The following is a 22,239-nucleotide window of genomic DNA, read 5'->3' as shown; positions in this document are numbered from 1 at the left end:
TCCTGCTGGAGGAATGGAATGAGAGGCAAGCGTGGGACGTACCAAGTCACTCTCCTCACAAGGGAGGTGATCCGCTGCGAGCACGGCGGATATTTTCGGCATTAACACTCACAAATGTACAGTAAGAATACTCCTCGGCACATTTGTAGTTATTTAAATATTTTTCTAATATTGTTTTGGTCTGTTTTGTTGATTATAGCCAAAAGAAAATCCGCATCTTCACCCGGCGTCCCCTCCTCCAGCGCGTCCACTAGCCGCACATGTATTCCTATGCGCGGCTCCAGCGGGGACAGACTGTGGCTGTGGTCGGTGGCGGTGAGCGGCGACTCTTCTGCTCCCGAAACTTCGTGAAGTATTTCCCAACTGTGGATTTTTTCGTCCTCTGCTCCTCAAGAGAGCTTATTTGGATTAACTCTCCTAAAGGGAATAACTTGTTTTATCGTTTAAAGGTGAGTTTTACCTCGAATTTTGAATGCCTTCATCCGTTTTTTTTTAAATTACTTCACACTGGGGGATTTTTAACGGTTACGACTTTTTGCTAGCTTAGCTGTGGCGTCTTTTTAAAGCTAAGTTAATCCTTTAACGTCTCCTTCCAATTTTTCTCAAGTTTGTTCAGTATATTTAGCATTTCACACGAGTATTTTGAGCAGTTTATGTCCGCTACGAGGCAAAGTCAGGGCAGATGAGTAGGGTTGCTTCATCAGCGGTGATGCTGCCAGGATATTCACTGGGAATGCTGCACCGAAATATGACTCTACATAGTTGTGGCATTGTATCTTTACTTATATAAAGCAGACTTGTTCAACTCATACTTTATTCAGTTTTAAAGAGTTCTAAATGTTTGCTCAGCTCATCACCCTTCTTATCAATCTGATGCCTTCGTGGAAAAGCAGAGGAATTAGTGTCTCTGCCCACATTTTGTATATTTTTAAGCAGTAAAATACTTTAAAAGTCGTTATTCTTGCATTATTGCTACACAAAACACCCACGATGAAGTGTGGATGCCACAACTTGTATGGCACTGAATTATGCGCACCCCATTCCCATCAATCCTGTTTTGTGCTGCAAATTCCCCCTTTGTTTTCCTATTGAGCAAACTGCAAAGTTGTCTTAGTCCCCAGGAATGCCAACAATGTCCCCCCCCTGTTTAATATTAGACCACAGAGCAACCAAGAGCAAAAACAGAAACGTTTTTCTGTTTATTTTAAGATGTAAACATCGCTTGGATTTTAAAGTTCTGCCGTGCACTGGCTAAAGTCGAGTTATTTTTAGATTTGCCTCATTTTCAGAGTGGTCAGTGTCAGAAGTTGCGCGCTTTGTGGAACCGCTGGGAGTTTGGTATTTTGCTCAAGGGCACTTCAGGAGAAAGGATGTTTTGCCACTTGAACTTATGTCCTGTTGTTGGTTGGTTTAACTTAATTTGACACTCATATGCCCTTTGTCAAGCCATAATAAGGATGTTGATGTAATATATTAAACACTGTTCCACAAGGATGTTTATTGTATTTCTCAAACTGGCAGCTTACAGATGAAATCAAGACTTTTGGCTTGAGCCGTGCAAAACCAGTTTGCACACACAGTCCGGGGATCCCCTGTTAACACTTGAAACTCATCCAGCGCATATGGCAGGTTAATCAGCTACCTTCTGTGGTCCATTCCCCAGCTACAGAACTTTTGATCCAGGTCTCTGCTCCAGCTGTAGGGGAAGAAAAACAAAGTCGTGTTGTTGAGATCGTGACATTGTCTTGGCTCGGTGGTATAACAGAGCGATGTGAATGGGGAGAGATGATGCAGGTGCTGTCTGCACAGGAAGAGCAGTGCTGGAGTCGGAAACATAAAGGAAATGTGTGAACAAAGATGGCTGGTATGTGTGTCGGTGACTCATTCAGATGAGTCTGTGTAGGAATGTGCGACGGGATGGTCCATAATTGCACAAGGCTATTCCCACTGGAGCACCACTAAAACTTTATGTGAATAGCGGATATGCTTTGGAACTCTTAACCTTCATTTTTTTCGTGCTGCCACAAAACCCCCACTGACACATGACTTCAGCGAATGTTGGCGCTGATGTTGTTTTTAAATTTATCAGTGATTTCCTCAGCATTAAACTCAGCATCAGAAGCTTAACTGAATCCCTAGCCTCGGGGCTGACTTTCTGTGATGCTAACACTCCGCTGTGAATACAAAAACTGCTACCTGAGCTGAAGAAGAAAGCATCTGTGGTGCTATACATAGGTAACTGGAGATAACCTGTTATACGGATTTTACATAATCGTCTCTTCAGAATGCAAATTCTCCCAGGGAAGTCCGATACGTGCTAGAAGGAGCTCTTCATAACGTTTTAGAAGCTTGTTTATAAAATGCTTTCTTCTGAATTTATCGCTTAATCAGCCTCCAGCTTTGCTCCTCGAAGATAAGGTGAGAGAGAAATTGTATTTTGACTGTCAGGAGAATGTGGCTGAGGACTAAGAATGCCACAGCTCCATGAGAAAGGATGAGATTACTGTTATTGCCATAAAGTACGAGAAACTCGATCTCTTACTGTCCTATTGCATGTCTTATCTCCACTGTGTCCACACTGTCTACAGTGTGAGGGTGTGTATACAGTCAAATCTTGTCTGTGTAAGTTATACATGTGCCCTGGGCCCTCTGCTGCTGTCAGTCTACACTATCTAGTCCATGTGGCTGCTATTGGATTCAAACCTTGTATCTCAGGAAAATCATGTTTCAGAAAGCTCAATTTCAAGAAATCATATATTTATTTCTTTATTAATCCTGTATTTTGACTCTCTTTATGGCCCTGTGAGTGCTGAAAACATTCTGCAACAGACATCACAAACAGTGATGTCAACTGAAAACATCAGCTTTCACTGCAACCACAGGGATGCTGTTTGACTCTTCATATCAGTGTCTCAAGTTTGCTAAGAAGACATAAGAAAAAAATGGGTCAGTGCTTCCTGGTTTTGTCTCCCTTTGTCCCTTTTCCTTGAATTGTGTTTTTCCTTCTGTTTTCCTGGACTCCCTAGTGAAGCTTTAGTCTTTTGAAGGAAGTGGACCTGATAGACTTAACCTGCCAGCATCCCCTGAGGATATTATCAGCTTACTTCACATGCTTCTTACTGCGACTCTTAATGTTTCCTTTGATTTTGGTAGAATTGGAAACAGGGAGACATGTTATGGAGACCCAGATCCATTGATTGGTCAATAACACCAGACAATGAGTACAGAAATACATCTGAGCAGCATGTTTATGTCTCAGTATGTTTTTCTGTAGTTCCTGTTCTAAGCCTTGTTGCATTATTTTTACTTTTAATGCTCCAGAGCAACAATGACAAACAAATTGAGCTGCATTGTGTGACTTTCCTGCTAATGTATTAGTCTTTATATTGGATTAAAACTAAAGATAAAGTGCACCTTATAGAAGCAAAATATAAATACCCAAAACATCTTACTTGCTGAACATTTTATAAGTAGAAATGCCTTACATGCAGGTAATAGTAGACATTGGCTTATTGACTGCACAGAGAAGCTTCTAGTCTTCACTCAGTTACTGCAGTGCAACTCAGACAGGTGTCACCAATAACTGTTTTGAAAATAGTGAATTAAGGTGTCATAATATCAGCTTGACCCATGTTGGAATCAAATGATTTCATTTACAAGAGGTAGAGTTTTCTTGCATTTCAAGCAGCATTATTGCAGCCAATGCTCTTAATTGTGGCAACCCAAAGTCATGATTGTGATTTATATTTGATTAATTATGCAGCCCTCTAATCAAGTAATTGAGAAAGCTGATTTTGTGCAACTGTACATCGTTACACATTTTCTCAAGTTTTACAGGATTTTCTTTTCATTTCATAAAAAAGCTGCACAAAACTTCCTACACAGTTTTTTTCCAGGAAAAAAAGACAAACCACGTTTCAGTGTTTTAACTCTCCCTCAGGTGTGACAGTGTAAACAACAGCAGAAGATCACCTGCACAAACGTTTTGGTTCAGTCAAAATGGAAGTTCTTCAATTGAAACAAAACAACAGGGTTTGGTTGGGGTTTGTTATAATTGCAGCTCATTATTTTAACCCTCTCCTTTAAGGCTACTTGCGCTATTTCGAGCATACGTAATGGTCGGGTTGACGTCTCTGCGGTGTGTTGCACTGCGATTGCTAGTTTTGTGAGGTTACTCATGCAGAGTCCAAGCCTGAATGCTGGGCGGGGAGGGAAGGGAGCGACTACTGACTCTGTTCTAACATGCCTGGCAGCGCCGGTAGTTTAAGATGTGTGTGTGTGTGTGTGTGTGTGTCTGTGTGTGTGTGTGAGTGTGTGTGAGTACTCGCAGTCCTTGCTCAGAGCCACATGGATGCCAGATGCTATGAATGTTGAAGTAATTTTTCCGTAAAGGTAGCCGAGTTTAAGTGCACCTCCCTGAGAACTCATTGAATCCTCGCTGCTTGAGCTCTCTGTTGCCATTTTCTTACTGTAACAAAGGAAGTGTGTCCATATGAATACACATGGCCTTTCATTATGCAGTCAAGGATGTGATTACTTTAAGCAGTTGTGAGCAAAACGTTGATTCTTTTAGTTAATGAAAGTTTTGTTGACACAGGGAAAAAAGTAGAAAGCCACCACAAGACTACAATGCAGACTCCATATGTTGTTGGTTTTAAAACTAATCAAGCATTTCCATCCATTTTGGATTATTAACCCAACAATTCGCTTTACAAGATGAACTGTTTTGTCTGCCAGAAACATGAGTATCATATGCAAGTCACAACTTTACAAACCTTCCACTCAGGCATAGGAAATAACTTGAGGTTTATTGTGCTACTACAACAGCACAGATATAGCTTTGTTAACAGTAAAGTGGAATTATTTCTGTTCTACAAAAGACATTTAGCCTGTGAATTGATGAGTACTTTTTAAATTTATGGTTCTCACACAAGCAGCATATTGTAACTTGCTTCCAAATGATTGCAGAAATTTGGAATAAATGTGATGTTTATGAAGAAAATCAGAAAAGTCAGCTTAACTGCTTAGGATGGTTCATGTTGCAACACAGTGAACATAAAACACTTTTACAACAGCGTTGCATTATCTGTTGTTTTTTTCAATTGAACTGTGGCTCTAAATATCTAAATCCTGGTGTCTTTAACTGTTGGCCAACACTTGACTCAAGCAGGGCAGTCAAGATTCTGGTGAGTCTCGGATATAGGATGCAAGAGTGATTTAAATTTAAAACCCAAACAATGATTCACTGAGAATTAACCTCTTCTGTGAATTCTAGTAATGTGCATTCTTCGTGCTTGTAGTAGTTTACCCTGAGGCCACCTACCATCTATTCCTGGTCTTTTCTCTGTGAATTATATAATAGCATTATAGTACCCTGCTGTGTACAGGCCTGACCTTCTAGAGTTAATGAGTGTGACATTTGATCAAGGAGAACACCCTAGTATTTCCCTCTATCATCATAGATATGTGTGAGGAAACATGTGGAAGAATGATATATTTACTTCAGCTGGATCTGTCTGTGTTGTGGATAATTATCATGATTTCGATCCAGAGTTTCATCAGCCTTTGATAAGTCGGTAAAATCTGTTTTCGGTTCTCAGGCGTTACTCTGGGCCAGACAATGAATTCTGACAGTCAGCATGTAAATATCAACTAGATGATCTTGTGGGCAGGAGATCATGGGAATCAAGGTTTTAAATAGTGCTCTGCCTCCGCCTGAGATTAGGCTTAAAGGCTAAAAACACACACCTAGCGCACCCAGGTATTTACAAAGGAGCAGCTAAACAAAGCAAAGCAAGTGTCACAAGTATTGTTTGTGAGCATCTATGACTTGCTGACAACAGAGAAGGATTTCTTTTTCTAAAGGAAACATTATCATAGTCTATTTGTCTATTTCCAGTACATTTCCCAACATCGTATCATGCACGAAAAAATCCAGAATAGATCCTAAACCATCCAGAAGCAGTGTGGCGAAGCCTGTTTCCCACTAGTGTGCTTTTTCCTGTTTGTTCTGCAACACTCGGCCTCTCATTTAGTGCATCAGCAGGTTAAACACAGAAGAGAAGCAAAGTCTCCCTAAGACTAATGCTGCCTTGTGACCAATGTGATTTAAAGCTGCTACTCAGCTCAGCAACATTTCTCATTAGCTGAATAAACTGATCTCTTGGCAGTGAACTGAGGGAGAGAGGGGAAAAAAGCCCACTTGGATCCAGTTGTTGGCACTATTTATAAAAGCTGTGCCCTTTGGAAGGCAACCCTTTAAATATTTCAGCAAGGGCAGTTTGTGTCAGAATCTGGAGCCCATGAAACAGGCTGACGTCCGTACGAATGGTTGCATAAAATTAGAATTTGGCTTGTGTTTCTGGTGCTCACACACAGCTCTTTGTAAAGTGTTTCAAGCTTCAGCAATGTCGAGACATGTAATACCATAATATTGCTTGTTTTTGCGGTACTTTTATTTCTGTTAAATGTTAGTCGCTGCAGGTGTTTAGTTACTAGCTGTGTTTCCATAATGTATTTGATGCACTTTTTGCATTCCAAAAAGTTAATGGAAACAGCAAGATTTCAACAAAACTTCTCCAAATTCAGCAAAAACGTTTTTACATTTGCTTTAGGTGGTTTCTGACTTCGTTGAAAACAGCTAAAGCACATAATGCGAGATGTACATGACAGCTTTTTTTATAATTTCTGATGTAGACAACATTTAACAATTCCTGTAGACCTCACTATTTTTCTTATGCAAATGGCCAAACTTTATTATTCTTTCAGTTTTTTTTAAGCTACATCTGGTTTTGTTTGCGCTACTGCTGTCAATGTTTATCACAGTTTTGTGTAACGTAGTCTGTACCACCATCTTCTGATGCTAACTTAGCTTATTGCTCAAAAGAATCGAAATAAGCTTAATGTACTTTTCCTTATTTTATGTATTTATTGCAACATTTCAAAAGTTTGGAAGCACAGCTGCTATTCATGAATTATAGGAATCTACTAAGGTTTTTCTGCGTTTTTTGACTGAATTGAATTAAAGACATTTGAGAGCTCCATAGATAATCAAATCCAAGGTGTCATCTTCAGATGTCTGCTTTGTCTGATTTACAGTCCAAACCCCAGAGATATTTAGAAAGCGGAAGTAATGTTTCTCAGAATAGTTGCTCATTATTTCCTTGTTAATTGACTAATTGGTTAAGTGTTCCCGCCCACAAAACAGTGCCAGAAAGTTCACATGGCTCCAGATCAGGTATTCCAGTGCCTGTACTGCAGTGCCTCCAGGTTTTAGGATGCTGTCAGAGGATTGCCTGCGCATGGAGACGACGGCGGTGTAGCTCGTTGTGTGCATCAGGAATCAAAGGCCGCCATTGTTGGAATGAGAAGCAGATGTTAGTGAGGAATTCTCCTGACTGCAGCAGTTTTTTTCTTTTTTCATGCCTAAGCTCTGAGCACTGCCTCTCTCTCCATCTCCCTCCCTCTTGCTCACTTTGCTGTATATATCCTCTCTCTTATTTTTCTTTAGCTTTGACACACTCTGTACCTGAAGCTATAGTTAAATCAGTGTGGTGACAGCCTCCCTACATGAGTCTGTTCTTCCATCTCCAAGCAGATATTTTTTCTTCGCCTCCACTCTCCTCTGCTTCTGCAGCTCTGCAGTAGTTGGACAAAGAGAGTCTAAACTCCTCTGATGGGACAGAATGAGAAAAAAAGAGGTGTATTTGTGACAGAGACTCTCTCTTGGTATCCCAACATGGGATTTGGTGTCATGCTGGACTCTGAGGTTTGCCACGTTGACAGAATCCCTGTTTGGGACTAAAAGGCAGGAGGAAGCTCAGTTGGCTGCTCTTTGTGCATGTGCTGCTTTAGATGGACTTTGGTGTTGCGTCACTCTTTGCACAGCAGCGAAAGGGGGATGGAAAGCAGCAGTAATGTCATTATCCAGCACTCTGCTTCTTCACACAGTGTGTAAGAGAATCCAGCCTTTCATTTCACGGTGGACATCCCCGCTGCAGTGATGTCTCGTGTGTAAACCAGACATGACACCATAGACTTTAAAACCCATCAATAATGACTGCACACACAGTTACGTCTGAATTACTACTGTCACTAAAATCAGCATCCGCTTTCACCATTCACCAGTTCAGCAGTGTTATAAATGGACAGTAACAAGGATGTGTCTGTGGAAGTCCGGAATCATATTTCTGGTTGAAAGCTGCTATATGATATGACTTCAACCAAACCCGCTTTAAGGGCCATTAATTTTTCTTCAGGGAGACAAGAGAAGCATATATTTGTCAATGTCTCCACCTTATACAGGGGTCTGAGAATATTAGTTGTTAAAATGGTTCTTAAAGTTGTTTTTTTGGATTAGTGTCATTCGGAGACACAGTGACGTCACCGGAGTAGTTCCAAGAAAGAGAAACAAAACCTTTTTTAACCTTTGCCTATGAAAATAACCATATGATCACTTTCTAGTCATTTCCGAAAATGTTTCCATCCAGAAGAAAAGTCGAACCTTTAGAAAAATGGCTAAATCTCTGCCTTTTACCTGTGGAATGCATTCATTTTTAGATAAGATGGACAGAGTTGAGTTACTGTGCTCTGTTTGAGATTGTTCAACCTTTCTACTTGTGCTTTCCATCTTGCTGTGCATTATGTCAAAGGTAGTCACTCTGCACAGCTCTGCATCAAGTAAAATTTGCTCATTTGGTGTGCAAATGAGGCCAAAATGGCAAAAATCAATATGCTTAATAAATGAGACTACATGTCAGAGCTATGGTGGCTGTGGAGCTACAATCATAGTCTGCTAGTAGTATTGGTTGGTCAGCTTAGGCTACAAGTTTCAACTGCAGATACAGTTTGTTAATAGTGATAACAGATAAATTAAAACTGTTTCCACTGCAAAACTTCAGTCAGTTGTTTTATGTTCAGTTTTGGCACAAACACCACATTGCATGAGGAATATTCACCCATCATCAACAGCATGTTTAAAGAAAAGTTTACTTTTTACAGTGTATCTGCAGTGGAACTGACATTAACCTCTTTGTATCGAGTGTAAATTCAGCTGAAGTGTGGACATGGTTTAAAGTTTGGCTCTTTTTTTTGTTTTCATGTCTCAACTACCATCAATTTGGCCTGTAAAACGATTAAAAACATGATATTTTCTGCAATTATGACATCTATCCTGGTTGACTTGCATCACTCTTGCACTCTGGAGGGGAAATGAGTGATGCAGGGAAGTGATCCAATTAGATGGGTCTCACTTCTAATTAACCTCGCCGCCATCACGCAGCTCAGCTGTTCTGTAGTAGCACCTGACATATGGTCATGGCAAGAAAGCAAGAACATACCCAGTGCGAGCATGTGTGGTTTATGTGTGTCTATTTTTGTCTCCATGTACATATGTTTTTGCGTGTGCAGTGCAGTTGTGATGTGTTTAGTCAAGGTCAGCAGCAGCGCAGGGAGCCGCCCCAGTCACGGTTCATCAGCAGACTTGGCTGAGTGGCTGGTTGCCTGCCACACTGCACATCCAATGACCAGCTTTAATGAGAACTGATGCTGTATGTCAACAGTGCATGTATTTATGGCTGCTTTGCCCGCGATGCTACTTGCCTCGGCAGAAACTAAGCCGACAGCAGGCATACTGAATGGCCAGTTAGTCTGAAAAGCACCTCCTGGCTGTGCAGCAGAGGTCCAGTTCTGCAGTAAAGGATGTTGTTTATTGGTGTCAGTTGTTTCAGGGTTGTTTTCACTGCTGCTTGATTTGTTAAAGCAACTATTTAATGATTTTTAAGACAGGTTTTCCCACTTTTACTCTCCCAGCGCTAATGACGGTAACTTAAATCCACTTTCTTGTGTTGTTAAATTGCAGTAGGAGGAGCAGTGAAATGTTGTTTAAGGTGAAACAGCTTACAAAACATTTGAGCTGAACTCCCTGTGAATAAGCACTGCATTCTCTAAGTATATCTTTTTAAATGCTAATTGTTTTTCACTCTGCAATGCAACCCTGCCCAGTATCCATCCTATCTGTTTTTAATGACAACACGGCTTCAAGGTGAGAGACTCTCAACAGGAAGAAGTGATAATCTGGACTGATTGTTCTTTAACATTCTTTTGTCTGGTCTGAGACTTTTCACACCCTCTGAAGGTCTCACACGTCCTCAGGCGTAGTTCAAGCTGTGAGCCACTTGCTGTTCATAGGAAAGCTGGTAAAGGTGGAGGTGTTTCTGTACTCTAGTGTGTGTCTGGGTGTGAGAGAGGTATATAGTTGGTAGAAAACAAAGCAACACACTGCTGTTAAAAGTTAAAGTGCGAATCTAACCTGACTTGTGTTCAGGTGCAGTAGAAAGTCACTATTTCTGAACACAGAAATTGGTGTTGCTCTGCGATGATAACAAATCAGATTTAGAGAATAAGTAAGCCTTTATTTCAAGCCAGTGCTGAAAATAGAATTTTAAATGCGTGTATTTCCCAGTCAGACTTTAGTTCAAAGATATAAAGTAGAAAGATTTCGGAGCAGACACAGCCCGAGTCTGACTTCTGCATATGAATACCAGCAGACGGTGAAAAATTCAAGCTAGTCAAACAGCTGAAAGCATGCCAACAGAACTGAGTGAGTTGACAAAAGCGATGCCAGGAGGAAAATGTGGCGCTGTTTGGCTTGTAGAGCCAACAAAGTCAAGACACCCAGTCGACATCTAAACCTTCATGCATAAGTTTCGTCACAGCTTTTCAAGTCGAGTGTTGCAATAGATTGTTTTTTTGCAGCAAAGTTGAGAACGGAATTTTGTTATGTTTTAGGTAAGAAGGTGACATAAATTGTGAAAAATGCGTCCCTTGATCAGTGTTTCCCTCACGCTGTAATTACATTTCATCAGTTCCTCTCCAGACATATGTTCACATGTTCCTCTGCGGTCATTGACATTCCCCTGAAGTGATGTCACAGAATCATGGACATAAGCAGGAATGCTCCCCTCCTTTTTTGTCATCTGTTTCTCCTATCCTGTCAGACTTTGTTAGTGCAGATTTGCTGTTTTTAAATGCTAATGTAGATCTTCAAGCAAATTCATAATTTTTCTGTCAACCACGCAGCCGCTGTCTCCTCCTCAGATTGCAGAGCACATCTTTACGGTCCATACATTTGCATACAGCAGAATGAACTAACATCAAGTCTGTCGTCCTCTCTGTGTCTCTGCAGTGGCTGGCTGCAGCTCTCGTCCTCATGCCCTGTCTGGTGAGCGCTGCTTGGCCTGCTGAGCCCGTAGGTGTGTCTGTACCGGGCTGCAGCTGAAGCAGGTCTACAGCTACTGGGTGGTGGTGGAGGTGGTGGGTCGTCAGAGGGCCCCCAGCAGGCGAAGAGGCCTGTCCAGTCCCAGCCACACGAAGATGAACAAACTGAACTTCCACAACAACAAAACCATGCAGGACCGCCGTTGTGTTTGTGTGTTTTTGCCCAATGATGACACGCTCAATGTCATAGTCAATGTGAGTAGATACAAAAACTTTTTTATTTATAACAATGCTGATGTCAGTCTATTAGAGGCACAGAATAACTTAGAGAGCACCCCCAAATCAGCTGTAACCTCCTGAAGCCCAAGCAACTTTAGGCCATTTTTGCTCCTGTCACATTTTTACTCACTGTGGGCTCATTTTTCATGGCAGTAAGAAGTTCTGCACCTCTATGGAAACAGCACAGCCATGGCAAAAAGTGGAGAGGAATCACTATATTGTCATAATTAATACCAAAATTAAAAGTACTGTAATATAAAGTAGTATTGCACAACAATTTTCCAAGTGTCCACGGGTTTTACCAACACTGGAAAAAAATGGTGGACAGTTAACTGTTGCATGTTTCCATACTTCTCTCCTATCTGCTATGTGTAAACAGCCTGCAGTACAGCCCAGTTTTGACTAATAAGTTCCTGAATTTTATCATGCAATTTTTAAAATAAATGACATGCCTTTCAAACCTGTCAGCGCGTTTTAGACTTGAGAAAGTTACAGCAAATTTAAAACAGGCAGTTTTATTTTGTAGATAGATTTTGAAGTCAGACATAGATAAAAATAAACACTTTCCCTGCTCTTTAACACTTTCATCATTAAAGAAATGGTTTGATAGTTGGTCACATGCGGGGAAAATACATGCCTTTTTGCTGAAACTTGAGATGATTAACACCACTTTCATGTCTGTATAATAAATCTAAAGCTTGGTTAGCTCTGCTGAGGATAAAGGGTAGAAACAAGTAAACAATAGCAGCATGCAACATTAAAATAGAAACTTTTAAAAGTTTATCCAAATATTGTAGAGCTAGCTGTTTTCCAGATGCTGCTGATCTTTTTGCTAAGCTAACTAGCTGCCAGCTGTGGTATTCACATAACTCTGAGCAAAGTCAATAAGCTTGGTTCCTAAGTATGTTTAGGCCCATACAAATGTGCTGCACATATATGCTCTTACTCCTAACAGCATTTCACAACAGCTTGAGATAAACACATTAACAGTCTGGTAGCATGTGTGTCATTATTTATGGTTGTGATATTTATGATATTGCTAATAGATGCCCTGGGAAAGCTATAAATCTCTTGATCTCTCCTCCTCAGGTGAAGACTTTATGCCAGGAACTGTTGGTCCAGGTGTGTGACCTCCTCAGACTGAAGGACTGTCACCTGTTTGGACTCAGTGTTATTCAGAGTAAGTTCTTCTCTTCATCTCTGGGGTTCGATTGGAGGTCACATATGTTGCTTTGTTGTGCACCACACACAGTTTATTTACTTTGAAGTCACTCATCTGCTGCACTGATTGTTTTTAATTATATAAACACGTTTTGATTCTTAACTATGCACTGCTGCGGTTCCATATCATTTGTACAGCAGATTTGAAGCAAACTTTCAAAATGACACATAGAAAAGAGAAGAGAAAGCCGAAAACAAAACCAGCTTTGCATTCCAATATACATATTATTCTTTATAGTATGCCACACAAATGTTAAATATGTCCCAGTACATAGTGTGTCAGATGTAGTGCATTCTCACCCACAATCCTCTGCGCCATTACATTGCATGAACACGCTAAGCCGACTTGAGCACAGAGACAGATGACATCTTATTTTGCACCACAGACTGCACTTGATGAAAGTTTATTATGATAAAGTATTATGTCCCAGTTTTATCTGAACTGCATGACTACACGCATGAGAATAGTGTCGACTTTATGAGGGCATTTACAGTATGTACTCAAAGAAAGAAGAAAATATATGTGTTTTGGGACACAGCCCAGGTTTGCCAACTGCTAAAAAGACCGTGAAGCAGAAGAAACCAACAATACTTTGGTCATATTGTGAAAAAGATGTTAAGAAGGCCTTTAGGAATTGTTCTCCTATGAGAAAGTTTTTATTATTGTTTCATGTCAGCTGGTATGGCCCATGTTCAGGCTCTCATGTGGCAAAAACAACAAAGGAAGTGCAAATTGCTGATCAATTATGTGAGTTAAATGTTTGCCACAGAGTCAAAACCCCTCTCAAGTGAGTGTAAGAAGTTTTCTTTGTCACATCTTGCTGTGTCCATTAACTTTTTCTAATCAAAATTCAGTTAAAAATACATTATTAAAACACACTTAAAGTCACTAAGCATAGCAGAGCCTCTTAAAAAAAATGTGTAACCAAGGAGTTACTTTCCTCAGACCAGTAACTTGGCTGAGTAACAGGAATCAGCCCTCAACGTAGCATCTCTCACCTATCTGTCATGACGGTCTCCCAGGAACCAGACCCTCCTCGTTCTGACTGGCTGCCATTGTGTGGCAAGACCAAAGTTGTTTTTACGGTGACGAGGCTCGACGAGGGTCGTACGTACAGAATGAGTCACCGTGTCTGCTCTGTGGTGGGGCTGACAGCGGGTGACAGTTGTAGGCAGCTGCAAAGGGAGAGTAAATTGCGAAGGCAGTGTTTTCAGGCAGCTGGCCTCCAGATGAGCCAATAGCAGCCCTGCAGGTCAGTTGAGCAGGAGCCAATGGGTCTGATTGTGGGACATTCCTGGAGTGCTTGTCTGAACAGCGTGAAATCCCCAAGACAAACAGAGGCCACCCACTCCCTGTGTGTCACCCACTGTCACCCCTGACCAGAGCGTCTACAACAGACCCACGTTCAGATATACCAGTGCTTAGTTGTGCTGAAAACATTTACAAAATGAAATAAATCCTGTATTCATGAATTCTGTCACAGTTTAGGTGAGATATAGATGTGAATTTGCTTTGCAGCGTGGAGCTAAAACTATGAGTTGATGGCTTTTAATATTAGTCTGCATTTATGTAAAAAGCAAAGTCACCAAGATTTTACAAGTTCCAGCTTCCAAATGTGGATAGTTGTTGTTTTTTAGGACTCTACAATTACAAATTTAAAATCTTTTGGTAAATATTTCCAGATATTTCTACCACTCATATCTGTTGCAGCTGCAAGTTGTATTTTAAACATCCACATAGCCTTTCATAAATGATGTTCCACTCTATGTGGATTGACATCAAAGACCACAAAATTAAATTTGAGGGTCACTTCACCCAAATATCAAAAAATGTACTTTCCCACTCTCCCCTGGTTCACTTCCACTTCTACCAATGCACGACCGCAAAAATAGGTCTGTGGATCGGCCCCAGTCAGAGGAATATTGTTTCTGGAAGCAGATAGTGCTATTGAGTATTTCTAATGTAATTTTTGGATTCCTTAAGTGCCACAAACCAAACATAAGTGACCTCAAGTGTAATAACATGGCGGCAGAAGTCTCAGCTGCGGAGAACTCAAATCATCACCAAATAAACCGAAAGTTTTCGTGGGAAATGTTTTAAATTTAACAGTGTAGAAACAAGGCATCTTCACGGATCTAGTCATTACAGTTCCATGTAAACAAACAGTCAAATTCCAGATAAGGTTGATAAAATAAGCATTGACGTTCTGTCAGAGAGGCTCTGCTGCTGCCCTTTATGTGTCTTTTGCTTTTCAACTGGTTCTTATTGTATAGAAACTGTTGAGCTGTCGCATCAGCAGCCTTCGACCCATGAAAGGCGTCACTTCAGGAGCAGATTAAGACGTGATGGAGTGAGGTGAAGAAATGAGCAGCAGCAGAAGCTCAGACTACAAAGCCAAGTGCAGAGGCTGACTGATGTGGCTGCTCTGAGGGGGTCTTTGAATGGGGCTCATTCAGGGGGGATTTCTCCACTGTATATATCCAGGTGTACACACTCACATGCTGATGACAGAGTGTCTGAGCTAAACCTGTGTCTCTCCTCCTTCAGATAATGAACACATCTATATGGAGCTGGATCAGAAACTGTCCAAGTACTGCCCCAAAGAATGGAAGAGAGAAGCCAGCAAGGTGAGAAGTGATGTAATGGATTATTGACGTTTCAATCACAAGTTAAGCAGAGGACATTAAGTCTCTTTTTGTCAACACACATTTCACATAGCTTTCCAGCTTAAGTCACAAAAACTGGATTAAATAGATCCTCTACCTGGGATCCACAAAATTTATACAAATAAAATTCAGTGTCAGGAAGGTATGCTTTTCTACTCACTGGAATCAGAAATTTAAAACTCTGCTATCAAAATGCAGGACTCCAGACTAACTTTTCCAACTTTCTTAGTTGGTTGTGCCACCATAAGATTCAGTGTCACCAAAAACCACTTTAAATAGAGTTGAATAAGGAGCTCTAATGTCATATTTTCCTAAGTGATTTTATATGCTTGGCATTTTTCAAGAGCGCAGTGCATTTTCAACATCGATACTACAATCGATCATGTTCATTTAACTGTGGGAAGCCAAAGTTGTGACCACTGTTGATACTTGTTTACTTTTTCAGCATTAGCACTCCATTAGTCATCTTGATTGAATGTTGGGGGCTACTTTTTTTATTTTTTTATTTTTTTTTTACAAATTACTCATTCAGTGTCCCTCTGTCTGCACTTGTCTCTTTATCATTAGGTTAGTCTGAGTCTGACCTTTCTTTATCTTTGTTTGTTTTAAAATAATGAGCTGTAGATGCTTCATCTTACTCTATTTATTGCATGCTGTACTCATATGATGCTCCATTTTTATTGTAAATACCACCTATTTGCACCTTATTGTAAAAATTAACAATTTTATTGCATATTTCTGTAAATACCAGCATTATGGGCACCTTATTCTATGTCTTCGACCAACACAATTTGCACATCAATTGCATGCTATTTTGTACATAGTTCCTCTCTTTATCTGTCTTGTATGTGACATGTGTGAGCTACTGGATACCTTGAATTTCCCCAAGGAGCTGATTAAAGTATCTATGCATCTATCTTTGGAAAACAGTAACAGCTACATAGATAGTTTCACACATCAGGCAGGGACAGACTAACTAGAGCAGTGAAGAATATCCACAACGATTAACACAGTAACTACCCACGCCGACCAGAGTGTCTCTAATGAACGCCATACACTCACACAAATGCAACCGTGTGAAGTTTGGACTCGCACACTCTCAAAAAGTGCAGTCTGGAGCGCTACAATGCACAAGCTACTTGGCAGGTATTTTATTTTAGCCATCTTGATGATCTTGTCACAGTCTTCTGTTGATTCAGTCTGTCTCAGAGTCTTCTGTCTCTTCACGCGATCGCAGACCGACTCCATGATGTGGAGATCAGGTCTCTGTGAGGGTCAGACCATCTGCTGCCAGACTCCTTGTTCTTTTTGCAGCTGAAGATATTTTTTCATAACTGGCTTGATGTTTGGGCTTGTTGTCAAGCTGCAGAATAAATTCGGGTCAGATGCCTCTCCAGTTTAGATAAAAACATGTCAAGTGTTTAAAAGGTTTCATAGCTGCAAGTATTTGCCTGTTTTTACTGCTGTGTTTACAAATGTTAGTGATTTAAATACATCAGAAATTATGAAAATGTTTATTATTTTCTCCTGTGTAACTAACAACCAAAACGATGAAGTCACTTTTCTGTTTACATTTGTGTGTCACTTGCTTTGTTTTAGTTCATGTATTAACTAATGACATATCAGCCTAGTTAGTAAACACACGTGTTCTGCTGTGTTTGCTTATATCATGTGATACAACATCTGAGAAATGACGCTGGAATGTTTGTATAATTGTTTACTTGTTCCAGCTGGACACAAAACTCCTAAAAGCTGCTTAGAAGCTGCTCTTTTTGTCTCACTTTTCACTTTCCATACCCTTGATATAACCATTATTCATCCAATCTGATATGAGTAATAAATTCTGCTGGTTGTAGTAAATAAACAAGCATTTTCCACTCACATGTTTTTCAGGGCATTGACCAGTTTGGGCCTCCGATGATCATTCACTTCAGAGCTCAGTATTATGTTGAGAATGGGAGATTGATCAGGTCAGTAAAGAGTGACATGTAAAAACAATATGCAAATGTAAAAATACCTGTACAAACTACACTGACATCCCTCCATTAAGCTTTAGTTATCCTTTAAAGCTGGTTAAATCTACTCTGTCTGCCCTGCAGTGACCGGGCGGCCAGGTACTACTACTACTGGCACCTGAGGAAACAGGTGCTGCTCTCTCAGTGTATCCAAAGGGAGGAGGCCTACTTCCTCCTGGCAGCCTTCGCCCTGCAGGCTGACCTCGGCAACTTCAAACGCAACAAGCACTTTGGGAAATACTTTGAACCTGAAGTGTACTTCCCCCCGTGGGTGAGTATATCTAATGCACACCGCATGTGTGCTGAGCCCCCGACTGTCAAACCTCTCAGGGCAGAAGAGGGAAGATTTAAGATGACAGACAATCATCCTGCACATTCACACACTTTACCTCCTTGTTCACACCAAATCATATGTGGATTTTCTCCACCCTATTTAGCACGTACACCTGACCACATTTTATAGTAATATCACAAGCAAAACATGACTTTGTCTTGCTTGAATACCTTTTGGGACACTTGTCTGGGTCCTGTGACTCGCATACACTTGTCTTTTTCACATTTGGCCTTTATTTTTATGTGTAGGATATGATTTTATTTTATCCAGCTAATGGTAATTTTTATTATTAATTATTCTTATTACTTTCTCGATTAACAACCAGTTAGCTGTTGCAAAATGCGCATCACAGTTCCCCAAAATTTAAGGTAACATCTTTAAATGTCTCCTTTGGACCACCCAAAAGGTTCAAAACTTGATCATGTCCAACATAAAATAATTTAAATTTGAGAAAAACAACAAATCTTCTCTGTGAAGAAGCTGGAACAGGTTGATTGAGGGCATTTTTTGCTTACAACGTATCTGTGGGTGGGCGATCTGATGGGCTTATATTGATCTGAATTTAGTAAAGGATCTAATTTTTAGACTAATCATATAGTTTGCATCAATACAGGTGTTTTTGTGAGTATTTTATTTTGAAGGTTCAGTCGTTTCTAACCAGTTACTAGCGTCCTGTCGGGGTGGATGAAGATTACCAGCGAGTAAACCAACAAAGCAGGCAAACCACCGTTACTGTTTAGAAGTTTGTGAATAAAATCGGAGTGAAAAACAGGATCCAGGTTTTTCTAGGTTGGGCTTTTATCTTTGAGTTGAATTGGCTAATTGTGTATCCAGGCAGCCAAATGTACAACTAATGATCACATGAGCTGATTTAGTTTTTGTATCATGGATCTATCCTAAAAGCTTGTGATGTGATCCTTCGGCCAGATCGCTCACCCCTCCAACGATTTACTGTGTGTGATCAATGGACTAAAATTTAAATGTGAATCAGAATGTGACTTAATGATACTGCAGCAAGAAAAACTGTTCTATAATGAGCATTCCAGTGGCTGTTGTACTTTATTTTGATTGCATTCTGGTAGGGAGCCACTGTACACACAAAAAACCTTGAAAGTAATGTTAAAAGTGAGTAATACAGTGAACACATTAGTGTATCAGACTAGTAAAGCCTTCTGTGGTGAGTCTGTCTGATATACCAGTGACTCACAGTGAATGTCCTTGTATTACACCAGTGAAATAAAGGGGTCTAAGATGTAGAAAACCAAAGATAAATTGCTGTATCACTGGCCAAGGAGCTGAAAGTACAGTGAAGGTTGTGTTAGAATGTGTTTGAGTCTGTTAGGCATTGTCCTGTCCTGCAGTATGCGGGTCTGAAGCCACCTTCCATTAATCACACTGACCAAACACTTAACAGCAGCTCCACATCTGAGCATGTGGGATAATAAGAACTGGGACACCAGGTTTATTTTTGTCCCTGGAAGTGGCACACACACTGTTTTTCCTTTTTTATTTTAATCTTGAGAAACTCTCCAGATGACATGGCTATTCGGGCATCACTGCCCCCCAACCACCACCCGTCTGAATATGACAGCCACGCCCGTCTGATTGCCCTCCACTTCCTGTGATTAGCCTCCTTATCACCACTCCAAACCAGCGGTGACAGGAAATTGTTTGAAGATGAAGAGTGTGTGCTACCCTACAGTAAATCTCCCACAGATTTAGGTGCTTAGAAAGCGTACTTACTTAGAAAATCTTCAAAAGCTGCTCGCAACGCTCAGCAGGAGCGTTTCCGGTTGCTGCCTCTGGCTACCGTTCAGTCTCTCCAGGTTGACATCTGTTTGCCCTGCGGCAAGCAGCTTCATTACCCTCATTGGCAACCTGTGCTGCCAATCTGCTATAATGAGCCTGTACAACTTCAGGATAGCCAAGCCTGATGGCTCTCTCTCTCTCTCTCTCTTTCTCTGTTCTGCTCAGGTGATAGCCAAGCGTGGCCGTGAATACATCCTGAGGCATATCCCGAACATGCACAAAGACCAGTTTGCTCTCACAGCTTCAGAGGCTCACCTCAAGTACATTAAAGAGTGTGCTCAGCTGGATGACGTCACAGTTCACTACTACAGACTCTACAAGGTGAGGAATGGGACTCAAATGACCTTATAAATAGCTTTTGTGCTAGTAAATTAAGGCTTTTCCAACACAATCACAGTTATTGTTGCTGCCTAAGAGTATGCATGTAATATCAGTACTATTGTTTTTTCTACTTGTGTGGAGTTTTTGGCTAAGCAAGGCTTCAACCTTTTGAATTCTAAGGAGTTTGTTGTGTTTTTTTTTTTTTTGCTTCATTTTTCACTGCAGTATAAAGTCCGGCACCTCTATGGAAACGGCACAACAATGACTAGAAGTAGAGAGAGCTCAGGGATGTTGTTTGAGACTGTTATAATGCAGTAACTCATAAAACAGAAAAAAAAACTAAAGTTGAATCTCTTTATTTTACAAAATTAAAAAAAAAAAAATTAAATCAACATATACAACATTTTCTCAAGTGCCCAGTTGTAATTGCAAATAGTTATCAATATTGGCAAAAATGGTAACTCTCCATACTATGTATTTTACGGCTTACATGTATAATGTGCTTCTCTACTTGTCTCTTATCTGTTCTATGTAAACACAGCTTGCAGTTTAGCCAAAAAGTCCCTGAATTTTTGTAACGTGACTGTTGGTCATCAGCTGAATCACTACTGGCTTCCCAGTTATGCCGAAGAGCACAGAATATTTTGTTTTTTCAGAGCAAACAATTTAACTTTGGCAATTTTTTTTCAATGAAACTTGTAGAATAAAATGATTCTGATGAAAGTTTTGCAATTTCAAGCTTAGATTTGATCAGGTTATCCAACCAGATGGCACATCACAAATTCATAGCTTAAATGTTGTCTCAAAGTTAAAAAATCCAACAATTTTCTCAGTTTTTATCATTTCTGGCTCTGATAAATGATGTAATTTTTTGCGATTTTGTAAAGACGACATGCCTTTCCAAGCTGCCAGCGGGTTTTGGGATTCGGAGGGCTGATACACTGACAGCTCATTAGGTTTCAGGTTATTCTGCTCAGTTTCTTTCACATCTTCAAGGATTTCTTCTCTTTCCACAGGACAAAAAAGAAGTTGAAGCATCTCTTACATTGGGGCTGACTTTACGTGGGATCCAAATATTCCAGGTAAGCAGTTAAGGTTATATTTTTACTTTTACTACACTTGCACCTACTTACATTTTACTCTGTTGCTGCTGCTGTTGTGAATGTAGTAGAAAACATGCTAGTCCCAGTTTATCTAATGTGAAGGTGCGTAGATTTCGTATGTTTAATATCTGAAAACTTTCAATGTCAAAATGCCAATCAAACCATGTGAAGCTTCTGTTTTTCTTTTCATCTATTGTGCTTATTGATGTTTCTTTCATGTTTTATGTCAAGCACCTGTGGGATAATAAAGTTTACTTGGTTTTAATTTACGGTATAAATCTAAAATCTGTGATTTTAAGATGTCAGCTTTGTCTTTTTGTGAGCTTTATTCACATTCTCTGCCATTTTATATCCAAAATCACAAATCAGTTGATCAAAAAATTAAATAACAAATTAATCAGACGTGAAATTAAATGTTAGTTGCTGCCAAAAGACAAAATACAATATATTGATGCTCTCTTGGCTCCTGATTCGGGAAAACGGCTGAAACAAGTTGATAGTTCTGCACTGGTAGATTTCTTACTTGCTTTAAACAACAAAGTTAGACACTCAGAGCTGAATATAGGACAAAAGCTGCTTGTCGGGAGTCTTTACAGTAAGTTGCAGCAGCGCTGTCATTTCTTCTTTGTTGAATTTTTAATCAGCTAGAAAGCATCCACATACTTGTGTGTCTGTGTTGCAGAATGTCGGCTCTGTGAGGCAGCTGTTGTACGACTTTCCCTGGACCAATGTGGGAAAACTGGTATTTGTGGTGAGTCACATGCAGTATCATCATTTGTTTTGTTTTTGTTTTCTAAGATGACGAAACCCGAGCATCCTCTGGCTCACTGCGATGTTTGTGAAAGCCTCCCTCCTGCTCAGGGTCGTGGAAATTTTTACGCAAGGCTTCTTCTCCCCACACTGCTGTTTTATCTTGGCCCTGCAAGTCCTCTGGAACTAATCAGGGATTTAGAAAGACTTTCCCTGCACACACACAGACACACATGCTCACATACTGTATACTACATATATATTTCCATGTAATCAGCAGTAGGATTTTCTCTGTTACGGTATAGCTGCCTCGTGAGTCATCTGTTTCATCAATTATCACTGTTGTCCCTGCACCCTTTGAAAGAAAACCCCGTTAAATCTTCTCATCTCTGCTCTGAGTCAGCTTGTCGTTAAGCTGAGCACAGCAGTCGCTTAATTTACTTCCATAGGGTTTCTGTTATCGCAGGAAGGCAGAGCAGCTTACTATATATCTGTTTCACTCTGACGGATTCAAATTTTCAGC

The 22,239-nt window shown here is 40.3% G+C and overlaps 1 protein-coding gene across 1 annotated transcript in view; it reads left to right on the top strand.

Moving 5' to 3' along the window:
* Window positions 1-288: 288 nt before the first annotated feature.
* frmd6 (FERM domain containing 6) overlaps window positions 289-22,239 on the top strand; it is a 34,005-nt gene continuing 12,054 nt past the window's right edge. The window contains exons 1-9 of the mRNA XM_023285517.3: window positions 289-449; window positions 11,186-11,472; window positions 12,586-12,676; window positions 15,266-15,345; window positions 17,278-17,354; window positions 17,484-17,670; window positions 19,708-19,863; window positions 20,880-20,945; window positions 21,649-21,717. Coding sequence (XP_023141285.2) covers window positions 11,374-11,472; window positions 12,586-12,676; window positions 15,266-15,345; window positions 17,278-17,354; window positions 17,484-17,670; window positions 19,708-19,863; window positions 20,880-20,945; window positions 21,649-21,717 — 825 coding nt within the window. The 5' untranslated portion in view covers window positions 289-449; window positions 11,186-11,373. The remainder of the gene's footprint in view (window positions 450-11,185; window positions 11,473-12,585; window positions 12,677-15,265; window positions 15,346-17,277; window positions 17,355-17,483; window positions 17,671-19,707; window positions 19,864-20,879; window positions 20,946-21,648; window positions 21,718-22,239) is intronic.

The sequence above is a fragment of the Amphiprion ocellaris genome, chromosome 20, assembly GCF_022539595.1.
Source record: "Amphiprion ocellaris isolate individual 3 ecotype Okinawa chromosome 20, ASM2253959v1, whole genome shotgun sequence".
NCBI classification, from domain to species: domain Eukaryota; kingdom Metazoa; phylum Chordata; class Actinopteri; family Pomacentridae; genus Amphiprion; species Amphiprion ocellaris.
Note: the sequence above shows the minus strand (reverse complement) of the source record. Positions and strands in the feature narration are given on the sequence as shown.